Raw genomic sequence first — 13,416 nt, 5'->3', positions numbered from 1 at the left:
CCACCAACAGATCGCTAACAGAAGGATCCAAATTTATTACGAACCACCAACAGATCGCTAACAGAAGGATCCAAATTTATTACGCACCACCAACAGATCGCTAACAGAAGGATCCAAATTTATTACGAACCACCAACAGATCGCTAACAGAAGGATCCAAATTTATTACGCACCACCAACAGATCGCTAACAGAAGGATCCAAATTTATTACGCACCACCAACAGATCGCTAACAGAAGGATCCAAATTTATTACGAACCACCAACAGATCGCTAACAGAAGGATCCAAATTTATTACGAACCACCAACAGATCGCTAACAGAAGGATCCAAATTTATTACGAACCACCAACAGATCGCTAACAGAAGGATCCAAATTTATTACGAACCACCAACAGATCGCTAACAGAAGGATCCAAATTTATTACGAACCACCAACAGATCGCTAACAGAAGGATCCAAATTTATTACGAACCACCAACAGATCGCTAACAGAAGGATCCAAATTTATTACGAACCACCAACAGATCGCTAACAGAAGGATCCAAATTTATTACGAACCACCAACAGATCGCTAACAGAAGGATCCAAATTTATTACGAACCACCAACAGATCGCTAACAGAAGGATCCAAATTTATTACGAACCACCAACAGATCGCTAACAGAAGGATCCAAATTTATTACGCACCACCAACAGATCGCTAACAGAAGGATCCAAATTTATTACGCACCACCAACAGATCGCTAACAGAAGGATCCAAATTTATTACGAACCACCAACAGATCGCTAACAGAAGGATCCAAATTTATTACGAACCACCAACAGATCGCTAACAGAAGGATCCAAATTTATTACGAACCACCAACAGATCGCTAACAGAAGGATCCAAATTTATTACGAACCACCAACAGATCGCTAACAGAAGGATCCAAATTTATTACGAACCACCAACAGATCGCTAACAGAAGGATCCAAATTTATTACGAACCACCAACAGATCGCTAACAGAAGGATCCAAATTTATTACGAACCACCAACAGATCGCTAACAGAAGGATCCAAATTTATTACGAACCACCAACAGATCGCTAACAGAAGGATCCAAATTTATTACGAACCACCAACAGATCGCTAACAGAAGGATCCAAATTTATTACGAACCACCAACAGATCGCTAACAGAAGGATCCAAATTTATTACGAACCACCAACAGATCGCTAACAGAAGGATCCAAATTTATTACGAACCACCAACAGATCGCTAACAGAAGGATCCAAATTTATTACGAACCACCAACAGATCGCTAACAGAAGGATCCAAATTTATTACGAACCACCAACAGATCGCTAACAGAAGGATCCAAATTTATTACGAACCACCAACAGATCGCTAACAGAAGGATCCAAATTTATTACGAACAAACAAAAAAGCTAAAGCATCGTTAAAAGAATTAAAAGGAGAAAAAATGATGGAATACTTCAGAATTTGTCGGATGGAATTTCTAAAACAAGAAACATTACACAAAGATGAAGCAGAAAAGTTGAAAACCATCTTTGTTCCACTACCTAATAAAGTAGTTATCTACAGTTTTTGTGTTACCATGTTTTTTGTGTGTGTGATATAACAATGTTCGAATTTCTTTTTCTATTTATAAACATTTGAATGCTTTTTTTTATTTATTTATTAATGTTAAAATGAAAACACACAATATTTTAGTAATATTACTTTCTTTTTTTTTTTACAAAGATTCCTATGTAATAAACAAACAATACTGAAATGTCTAAAAAATATGTTTAAATTAAAAAAATTATTAACATAAATTTCCTTTGGAAAAATGAAATTGCGTATCAGACTAACCTTTCATTTTGAATTCTTGGGAACATTTTTAGCCACGGAAGATTCGGATGGATCCAATAAAGACATTCCTTCTGGAAAATTGATTTCCATTTATCCACTTGGGTTTTTTTCTAAAGACACAAAAAGAAAGAGAAAATTCAAGAAATCAAAGAAAACTCAATGTGTAACAACAATTTCAATTACAATAGAAAATGTGTTAGGGCTAAAGTTCCGTTAGGTTTACTGAGTCACTTTCAACGATACCATTCGAAAAGGTATAAACCCTTATGTTCTCCCTCCTCTTATAAGTGAAATACTTGGGCAGTGTGATTACAATATTTAGAAGTGGATGTGTAAAAATAATCTAAACATTGGAATTTCCACATATTTTTGCTTTCTTTAGTGTTTAACAAATATTTCTTTATCGGTCACATTTAACCCTTTATGACCTGGTTGAACTAATTTGCTCAGTTATAAATAAATGAATATAACAGCATAAATAAAGTGATAATTGATTAAAACACACCTTGTACATATTAGTTCAATATCTGGATAGATGCCAGATACCTCCAGATTGCAACTGTCCATTGCTTACATTCAGTATGCTACCATCTATCTTAAGAGAGTGGAAGATTTCATTTGTTGCCAAATGTGAGAAAGAGGTTGTCGGAAAGAGAAAAGGACATCCCCTACGAGGCTACGAAGTCTATTTTGAACTCTATCAAGGCAGGATAAGTCCTTTCTAGCAGCTCCTGTCCAGATGTGGCAACAGTACTCCATCTTTGGATGTACCTGGCTCTTATATAGATATAGAATTGCATCAGCAGTGAGATATCTACTGGATCGATAGAAGGATCCCACCATTTATCCAGCGGCCTTGGTAATGGATTTGATGTATGTGTTCCATTTCAGATCAGGAGTAACGGTCAAGCCCAGAAGCTTGTCAAAACATGAAGCCTCCCCAAGATGAGAGTCATTCATTTCAATTGATACCAGATGGGGATCAGAGCGTTGATGATGTAAAGATAAAAGCTTGGTTTCAAATGCATTAAAAGTAACTAGCCACCTCTTTCCCCATTGTACCACGTGCTCAAGATCAGAGGAGAGAGAATCAGAGAGAACTTGGTCATTTACAGTCTTTGATGTGCTATCATAGATGGTAGTGTCATCAGCATAAATGTCTACGAATGATGTAAGATCATTAATGCAGATTAGGAAGAGAGTTGGGCCAAGGATGGACCCCTGAGGGACTCCAGCATTAATACTGTGAGCTTCTGATTTCTGCCCATCAAATACTACTCTTATGAACCTATGGGAAAGAAATAATTTAATAATTGAGAAGACATTTCCAGCTATACTGTAATTTGAGATCTTGTGAAGTAAACCTTTATGCCATACCCTATCAAAGGCCTTTGATATGTCAAGAGCAGTTCGCCTAGAAAGGAAGCCTCCGTTGAGAGATTTGCCAATCCTATGAGATATAACTAAGCACATCTGCTGTAGATCTAGCAGAACGGAAACCATACTGCGTGTCACTAAGAAGGTTATTTTTGCTGAGATGGTTGATTACTTCTCTATTTAACACAGATTCCAGCAACTTACTCATGATGCACAGGAGACTTATTGGCCTGTACTGAGAGGGAGACGAGTGATCACCTGAATTCGTAAATACAAGGTATATTGATGAGATTTTCCAGGGTAATGGGAAGCAATTCTCCTTAAGACAACGTTTAAACAGTTTTGTAAGTATGGGCGCTAGTTCTAGTTGAAGTTTTGGAGAAATATAATTGGAATACCGTCAGGGCCGGTTTCTTTACTTAAATCAAGGTTTTTGATTAGTTCGGCAACATCACATACAGATATGTGCATATTACATAGCATGTTTTCTGATACAGAAGGAAATATTGGGGGTTGGCACCCTTGGTCACAAAGGGTAGAATTAGCTGCAAAGTTCTTGGCAAAGAGTTTGGTTTTGTCTGATGCTGATGACATTACCTCAGGTCCATGGATGATAGTTGGGATAGAGCACATGTTTCTGTTCAGGATTCTGTTTGCTATTTGCTAAAACTGGTGGGAACCAAGCCGGTGCTAAGCTACTTTGTACTTGACGGACTGAGCATACAACTCGCTTGCGTTCTTTATGACTTTACAGTGGTTGCTGGCAGTTCTGAAAGCGGCTTTAGTCTCAGTACATTATTACGTCGGAATAAATGGAAAAAGTGATTTCTATGCGCAATGGCAGCAGCACATTCTGAAGAGAACTACGGCTAGCTGTTAGGTTTTTGCTGGAACCTTTTAGAGGGTATGAAACAGTCTATACCTACAATTAACCATTCCGTCAAATTTGATACTATAGAGGACACATCCTTTTTAAACATGGAACACAGAGGTAGATCTGATATAAAATGTATGGAAGCTATCCCAGTCAGCTATAGAGTATCGATATACTGTACGATGGAGAGGTACATCTGAGGACTTATTACATTTCATTTTTATCTTAACTGATACAACAGAGTGGTCGGAAGATCCCAGTGGACACAGAACAGAAGTTGAACATAGTTCAGCGCAAGTTGTGAGAAAACAGTCTAGGAGACTTGCATATTGGCCGTCAGTGTTGTATATTTATTTATTTCTATATTTATTTATCTGCAGACTGTTATCCTCATCTTCATAGTTGTTGTTTAACCACGTTTCGGTCAACTATTCCTAGGAATAGTTGACCGAAACAGCAACTATGAAGATGAAGATAACGGTCCGCAGATAAATAAATATAGAAATAAATAAATCTAAAGGGTTAAGTTTGAAATCGCATTTTCATTGTATTGGATACATCTTCACAATATCTGTTTTTAAATGAAAATTAAATCAAAGCATTTTTTTTTTTAATATTATATTGTCAAGAATTTTTGGAGTCAAAAACTGGCCCATATGACTCATACAACTTTTCTTTCTTTCAACTGAAAAGTACAAAAAAAAAACAAAAAAAAAAAAAACTGCAATTGAAATAAAAACAAACCATTTTTGTTGGTTCCATCTGGGTTATTGGATTCTTCAGAAAATGGTGAACTCCATCAGCTTCTTCTGATGTCTTAAGATGTTTGCACCAATCAAAAGGTTGAATAGAAATAACGCGGATTTTCTGTTTAAGACTCCAATCAACAGGTAAGCCACTAGAGGTAGAATGGGTGAAAGATTCAGACGAAGTGGCCAAGCCATAATTCTGTTAATTAAAAAGAAAACATTAAAAAAAAAATGATAGCAACAATTTGTTTGGGTGTCTTGTTCCGTGGTGTAACCACCTTATTTTCTCAATTCCATCATTTTGACAGTTTTTGTTTTTTTGCATGAATGTGTATACAAGGTTTGTCTGGAAAGTAACAGGACTCGTGTCACAATCAATTTCAATTCCAAACATGGATTACCTTTCAAAGTTATCCATCCCTCCTAAATCTAATGAACTTTCCTATCTTTCTCTGTACTGTTTCTATGCACTTCAGCTACAGACCCTCTTAATACCTCTTCCGCCTCTACTATGAAAATGGTTCTTCTTTAGTTTAGATGGAAATAAAAAAAAAATCATAAGAAGCAAGATCAGGTGAATAAGGAGGGTGTTCCAGTAAGGAAATTTTCCTCTCAAACAGGAACTACCTGATAATCAAGATGTTGTAAAAAGTTCAAGAAAAGGTAAATAAAAACATATGAAACAAAAATGTAATGTTTTCAGTAAGATAAGTTCAGTTACCTTCTTTTGACATATCTAATACAATCCACTTATCCTTCTTTCAACCACAGTTCACACAGCACTTTTCAGGTAGACTTTGCATAGTAAAATGGTGTGAGGTTTACATATTTAATATTATGTGAGAAAAAATTATTGAACGGATTGCTAAAAATAATCAGTATTGATAAAAAAAAAAAAACATTGTAAAAACTGAAAATCAATAAAATTTCAAAATTACATGCAAACATCACTCGCCTAGATACAAAGGCCCAAGTACATATATTTGGTGACTTTAATGCCCACCACAGTAATTGGCTTGGCTTCTATAACTACACTGACACATAATTTTTCTTGATCCCATTCCTTGACACAGACAGTAACGTTCCTGACCCGTCTCCCTGTTAATCAGGATCAGCAAGCCTCACTTCTGGACCTATTTCTGACCACAGTTCCTGAGGATTGTGTAACAAATGCCCATTGCCCTCTCGGGAATGCTGATCATGCTGTGATAATGATAGACATCACTCTAAACTCAACCCGAAGCTGAAGAGCCACTGCTCAAAACAACAATAAGGCTGATTGGGATTTCCATAAGGAAATATCTTTTCTCTTCCTGTGGAACAGTGCACAAATGAGACCACTGAATGGTTCAAAGCAGCAATTGAAGTACATGTTCCTACACGGAAGTTCTATAGCAAACCCCACTCTTCCCAATGCCATTGCTTAAAGACAGCATGCATACCGCAGATTTATTCGACATAAAAAAATCCAGGTTGTCCTCGACGGTCGCACATCTAAACAATATGATATAAATGCGGGAGTGCCCCAGGGTTCTTTCCTTGGACCTCTATTGTTCCTGATATTCATAAATGACCTCCCCGACAACATTGCCTCTGAGATGGGTATATATGCTGATGACACTACACTCTATGGCAGACACGACAGGAAGACGAATGAACACATTTCTAAAGAAATGGCAGAAACACTAGAGGAAGACCTCCAATCTGTAGTGGAATGGGGACAAAAGTGGTTGGTCGCGTTCAATGCTGCCAAGACTAAACTAGTTTCATTCAATAATTAGAAGAAACCCTCTCTACCACCCATAGCAATGGCCAACGACTCTTTATCTGAGAGTCCATCTTTCAAACTCCTTGGCCTAACGTTCACAGGAAACATGAGTTGGAACAATTACATTGAAGGCATTGCCAGGGCCGCTGCAAGAAAGGTAGGCTCTCTCTACCGTGCTAGAAAACTACTAACACCCGAAAGTATCCTGTACCTCTATAAGGCCACCATTCGCCCATGTATGGAGTATTGCTGCCACATCTGGGCTGGTGCATCTGCTACTAGTCTCTCGCTCCTTGACAAGGTTCAAAAGAGAGTCGCAAACCTGATAGGTCCTGAACTGTCATCTAAACTTCAGCCTCTGTCCCATCGACGAAATGTTGCATCCCTCTGCCTTTTCTACAAGTATTTTAGTGGTGAATGCTCTGACGAACTGCAATCACTTGTGCCCCCACGACGCGAGCACCCTCGACAAACCCGACAGGCTACTAGATCCCACCCCCACACTGTAGAGATCCCTAGATGTAAAAGATCTTTTTACTCCAATAGTTTCTTCCCCAGAACCGCAAGACTCTGGAATTCCATTCCAGGTCCCTGCTTCCCCAACAGTACTGACGTGCAGAAGTTCAAGTGTAACGTGAACCGACACCTTGCTGCCCAAATCCCTACATAGTACCCCAGTAGTTGATTCCCCTGATAGTAGCCCCCTACACCAAAGTGGCAATTTGCCTTGTTTGGGGTGAAAATGTAATAAAAAAAAAAAAAAAAAAAAATGTCAAGTACAAACAGACAAAAGTTTATTGAAGCTAGAAGTAATTGTAGGAAAGAAATAGCAACAGCTAAGAGAGAACATACCAAAACCACCAGAAAATGAATTGAAGTGCAAAAATTAGGAACTCATGATTTCTGGAAAATCTACAACAGTGTAGTAAATAATTAAATAATAGGCAATCAACAATTCTGCCACTATCCAACAATCATGAGGTTGTTTGCGAGGCAACTGAGAAGGCTAACATGCTTGCCCATCGGTTTGCCTCAAACTCTACATTGGACCCAGCAACCCACTCTCTCCCTGATTTTCCTTTGTGGACAGAAATCTCACTAGATGATCTGAAAATCACCCCTTCTCAAGTTCATGATATTATAAAAAACCGAGACACCTCAAAAGCATGTGGACCGGATCTCATCCTTGCTGGGGGTTGCTTCAGTTCTCTTCAAACTTTTCAAGAAATGCCTTAATGAATCTTTCTTTCCTGACTGCTGGAAAACTGCTTCTGTGGTGCCAGTTTACAAGAATTCTGGCAAAAGAACTGGCCCATTAAATTATCGCCCTATTAGCCTCCTCCCTCTTTTCACCAAAATATTTAAGTCCATAATTAACCAAGCTCCAGTCCACCATCTTACAGCTGCTAAACTTCTGCTCAACCAGCAGTATGGGTTCAGGAAAGTCCATTCTACTGCAGATATCCTAACTGTAATTTTTTAACGTATATACCATGCACTGGATAAAGCAGGGGAGGCTAGGGCAGTAGCCCGAGATATACCTAATGCCTTTGACAGGGTATGGCACGATGGTCCTCCCATGAAAATCAGATCCTATGATATTACTGGACAAATACTTAATATAATCAAATCCTTCTTAAATAAGAGAAGAATCCAGGTTATTCTCGATGGTCGTACATCAAAACAATATGATATAAATGTGGGTGTACCTCAAGGGTAGATCCTTGGTCCTTTATTATTCCTGATATTCATAAATGACCTCCCTGATATAATGGGTCTACTTGCTGACAATACCACACTCTATAACAGGCACAAGCAAGGCAATAGCGGAAACCCTAGAGGAAGACCTCCGGTCTGTAGTGGAATGCGAAGGACAAAATTGGATGGTAACTTTCAAAGCTGCCAAAACTAAGCATCTTTCCTTTAATAATAGTGGGGCAGGTTATCTCAGTATTCCATAAGAATCTTTCACTTAGTAATACAAGCACCAAGTGATGAAAGATTGTTTCTGCAATCTGCCCCACTATAACTACCAGAAACCTTCTCAAACACGAAAAGCCATGGTTAATAATTGATTACCAGAAAGTACTTTGTTCAAACTCCTTGGTTTAACGTTCACGGGGACATGAGTTGAAACAGATACATTGAGGGCATTGCCACGACTGCTGTGACAAACGACGTGAGCTCTCTCTACTGTGGTAAAAAGTAATTATGCCACGATTCGCCTATGTATGGAGTATTATTGCAACATTTGGTGCATCAGCTACTAGTCTCTCACTCTTAGACAGGGTTCAAAAGAGAGTCACCAACCTCATAGGTCCCACACTGTCAGCTAGGCTTCACCCTCTGTCCCATTGACGAAATGTTGCATCCCTCTGCCTGTTTTACAAGTATCTTAATGGTAGGTGCTCCAACAAACTACAAGCCCTTGTCCCTCATCAACATGACAAACCTGACAAGCAGCAAAATCTCACCCCTACATAATAGAGATTCTCAGATGTCAGAAAGCCTTCAACTCTAATAGAACTGCTAAACTTAGGAATTCCCTTCTGTGTTCCTGCTTCTCTGACTATACTGATATGCAGAAGTGTATTGTAAACAGATATCTTACTGCTCAACTCCCTACATAGTACCCCTCCAAATTATGCCCCAGATAATAGCCACTGTGCCTTGTTTGAGGGGGAAAATGCAATAAAAAAAATAAAGAAAAAACTCCTCAAATAAGAAAATAAATGGATCGATTTAAAAAAAACTAACAGTTATATTTCTTTGTTTTTTATTCTCTTTCTAATAATGCTTAATTTGAGTTTCTTGGATGTAAAGAAAAAACTGCTACAATAGTATTTGTAAATACATCTTGTTTTTAGTCCATTGCTCAATAAAGTAGTTATGTACATTTTCTGTCTTATTCTTTTTGTGTGATGTAACAGATTTGTGTCGAAGATTTAATTTATTACGCCAACAGATTGGTGACAGAAAAAGTTCAAATTTATTATGAACCACCAACAGATTGGTGACAGAAAAAGTTCAAATTTATTACGAACCACCAACAGATTGGTGACAGAAAAAATTCAAATTTATTACGAACCACCAACAGATTGGTGACAGAAAAAGTTCAAATTTATTACGAACCACCAACAGATTGGTGACAGAAAAAGTTCAAATTTATTACGAACCACCAACAGATTGGTGACAGAAAAAGTTCAAATTTATTACGAACCACCAACAGATTGGTGAAAGAAAAAGTTCAAATTTATTACGAACCACCAACAGATTGGTGACAGAAAAAGTTCAAATTTATTACGAACCACCAACAGATTGGTGACAGAAAAAATTCAAATTTATTACGAACCACCAACAGATTGGTGACAGAAAAAATTCAAATTTATTACGAACCACCAACAGATTGGTGACAGAAAAAGTTCAAATTTATTACGAACCACCAACAGATTGGTGACAGAAAAAGTTCAAATTTATTACGAACCACCAACAGATTGGTGACAGAAAAAGTTCAAATTTATTACGAACCACCAACAGATTGGTGACAGAAAAAGTTCAAATTTATTACGAACCACCAACAGATTGGTGACAGAAAAAGTTCAAATTTATTACGAACCACCAACAGATTGGTGACAGAAAAAATTCAAATTTATTACGAACCACCAACAGATTGGTGACAGAAAAAGTTCAAATTTATTACGAACCACCAACAGATTGGTGACAGAAAAAGTTCAAATTTATTACGAACCACCAACAGATTGGTGACAGAAAAAGTTCAAATTTATTACGAACCACCAACAGATTGGTGACAGAAAAAATTCAAATTTATTACGAACCACCAACAGATTGGTGACAGAAAAAATTCAAATTTATTACGAACCACCAACAGATTGGTGACAGAAATAAATAAATAATTTGTTTCTTTTTTTTCACTTAAATAAATCTGTTACAAGAATAAAACAGAAATTGTTACGGTAGGTTGTTGTTTCTTTTTATTTTTGTTATATTTTTTTCTGGTGATTTCATTATATTTAAATGTCTATTTCAGTACTTTCCTTCAGTAGTTTTGTTACGTTTTGAAAGCTGGCAGTTGACATCATGTTCCGAGCAAAGCCGAGCAGCCAGTATCAATGTCTGCTTCAAATTTTGCACAAGTATTGATCTTTACTTCAGATCTAGTTCAAATTTAATAAACATTTTAGTTTTTTTGAACAATTTACAATGTTTTGCCTCTAAATCAAATGGAATAATATTTAACAATAAATTTGAATTGAGTTTCCCAACTACAAATTATCATTTTGAAAGTTGTAGTCTTCCATACTTGACACAGTTAAAACTGGATTTTCAAACAATGAAAATCCAGTTTATGAATATTTTTGATGGACTAATTCTCATTGGATCATAGCGTGAATCTTAGGATATTTCAGATAAAAACAATCTTTAATAGATGTTGCATCCCTCTGTTTTACAAATATTTTAATGGTAAGCGCTCCAACAAACTACAAGCCCTTGTACCCCCTCAACTTAAATACCCCTGACAAGCAAAATCACACCCCTACACAATAGAGATTCCTACATGCAAGAAAGCCTTCAACTCTAATAGTTTCTTCCCAAGGACTGCTAGACTTTGGAATTCCTTTCCAGCTTCCTGCTCCTCTGACCGTACTGACATGCAAAAGTTCAAGTGTAATGTAAACAGACATCTTGCTGCTCAACTCCCTACATAATATCCCTGCAAATTATGTCCTAGATAGTAGCCCTCTACATCAAAGTGGTACCGTGCCTTATTTGGGGTGAAAATGCAATGAAAAAAAAAAAAATTAGAATTATGTTAAATTTTAAATGTTTAATTCTTTTCCCCCTCTTTATTAAACCATAATCAGAAAAAAGGTTAGCAATAGACATAGGCTACTAAGCTAATTAGTGAATACATAAAACTTAGGAACATCATGATAGACAATACAGAACTCCGAAGATGTGACAGTGATACATGTTCATTCACACAATTATGAGGCAGCATGTTCAGGATTGCAGAACACAATGCAAAAGTCGATCACTGGTACATCTCTAAACATCAGTGTGATTATGCAGTGGAGCTAATGTGAAAGTATATCGTCGCAGGTTTGGTCTGTTCAGCCGCAGCACAGGATGATATTTAAGTATTGCGGCAGAGCAAGAACCATGAAATAATCTGTAGGCAACAGAAACAACCGTTACATTCTGGCGAGTAGAGAGCAGATCTAATCCAAACAGATCATATATTCCAGAGGGAACAGGGTTGCAGCAGAGAATATGTAGTATATATATATATATATATGTGATGGTACGATGCTGTAGACGCTCAAGAGAATCCTAGAACACTCTGCCAACTCCGGCAAACACTAGGGACCCATATTCCAAGTGGGGACGAAGTCAGCAAATGCCATTCATGGGGTATTGGTAGCTTAGGATACACAATATGTAAAGCTCCCTATTAACCTTGTTGGATACATAAGACACGTGGTCGTCAAACTTGAGATTGCTAGATATTATTACTCCCAGATAGTTATGACATTTCAAGAATGAACAAATGTGTCATGAAACCAAAAGCGCAACTGTTTTTACTGGGGTGAACAGCATACCCCAATTCCTTTGCACACTCAGATGCAAAAACAAGCAGGGACTGCAGGTAAACCGATGATATGTAATTGTCTGCCAAATTAGAAATGTACTTCAAATGTCTAATTTTGTGACACACACATTATGTATCCTTATAAAATTTGAGAAGGATCAATTCGACAGGGATACTATGTAGGGAATTGAGCAGTGAGGTGTCTGTTCACATTACACTTGAACTTCTGCATGTCAGTACAGCCAGGGAAGCAGGAAACTGGGGGGGGGAGTCCAAAGTCTAGCAGTTTGAGGGAAGAAACTATTAGAGTAGAAGGCTTTCCGGCATCTAGGGATCTCTACAGTGTAGGGGTGGGATTCTGCGGCTTGTCGGGTTAGTCGGGTGCATTTATATCGAAGGGGGAACAAATGCATTGAATTCATCATAGCACATTCGATTAAAATGCTTGCAAAACAGGCACAGAGATGTAATATTTCAACAATGGGACAGAGATTGGAGTTTGGTTGATAGCGCAGGAACTACTAGGTTGGAGATTCTTTTTTTGGACTCTGTCTAAGAGTGAGAGACAAGTGGCAGATGCACCAGCCCAGATCTCGCAGCAATATTCCATGCAGGGGTGAATGGTAGCCTTGAAGAGATATAGGATACTCTCAAGTGTGAGCAACTTTCTAGCATGATAAATTGAACCTAACTTCTTTCCAGCAACCTTGGCAATGTCCTCAATGTTTTGTTCCAATTCATGTTGTTTGTGAATGTTAAGTCAAGGAGTTTGAACGAAGAACTTTCTGGTAGTATATCATTAGTCATGACAATTGGTGGTTGAGGTAGTTTCTTATAATTATTAAAAAAAAGAAGCTTAGTCTTGCCAGTATTACAGGTTATCATCCATTTACAATTGCATTATACAACAGAGTGGAGGTCTTCCTCGAGAGTTTCAGCCATTGCCTTATATATGTGTTCATTCATTTTTACCTTACATTTGCTATGTCATCAACAAATATACCCATCTAGGAAACACTCTTATGAGAGAAGTCATTCATGAATCAGGAATAATAAAGGTCCCAAAATCAACCCTTGCGGTACACCCGCATTTAGATTGTGTTGCTTTGATGTATAATCATCGATGACAACCTTCTCTTGTTTAAGAAGGATTTGATTATATTAAGTATTCATCTAGTA

At 37.5% G+C, this 13,416-nt stretch overlaps 1 protein-coding gene across 1 annotated transcript in view; it reads right to left on the bottom strand.

The window, feature by feature from the left end:
- Nucleotides 1-13,416, bottom strand: part of LOC145277052 (protein downstream neighbor of Son-like) — a 72,166-nt gene that overhangs the window by 39,869 nt on the left and 18,881 nt on the right. The window contains exons 3-4 of the mRNA XM_080128709.1: nucleotides 4,854-5,057; nucleotides 1,859-1,968 (exon numbers count right to left, since the gene is read on the bottom strand). Of these exons, the coding sequence (XP_079984835.1) occupies nucleotides 1,859-1,968; nucleotides 4,854-5,057 (314 nt within the window). The remainder of the gene's footprint in view (nucleotides 1-1,858; nucleotides 1,969-4,853; nucleotides 5,058-13,416) is intronic.

Source organism: Euprymna scolopes, chromosome 5, assembly GCF_053919585.1.
Source record: "Euprymna scolopes isolate OS-2025 chromosome 5, ASM5391958v1, whole genome shotgun sequence".
Classification (NCBI taxonomy): Eukaryota; Metazoa; Mollusca; class Cephalopoda; order Sepiida; family Sepiolidae; genus Euprymna; species Euprymna scolopes.
The sequence above is the reverse complement of the archived record's forward strand: the minus strand, read 5'-3'. Positions and strand labels throughout refer to the sequence as shown.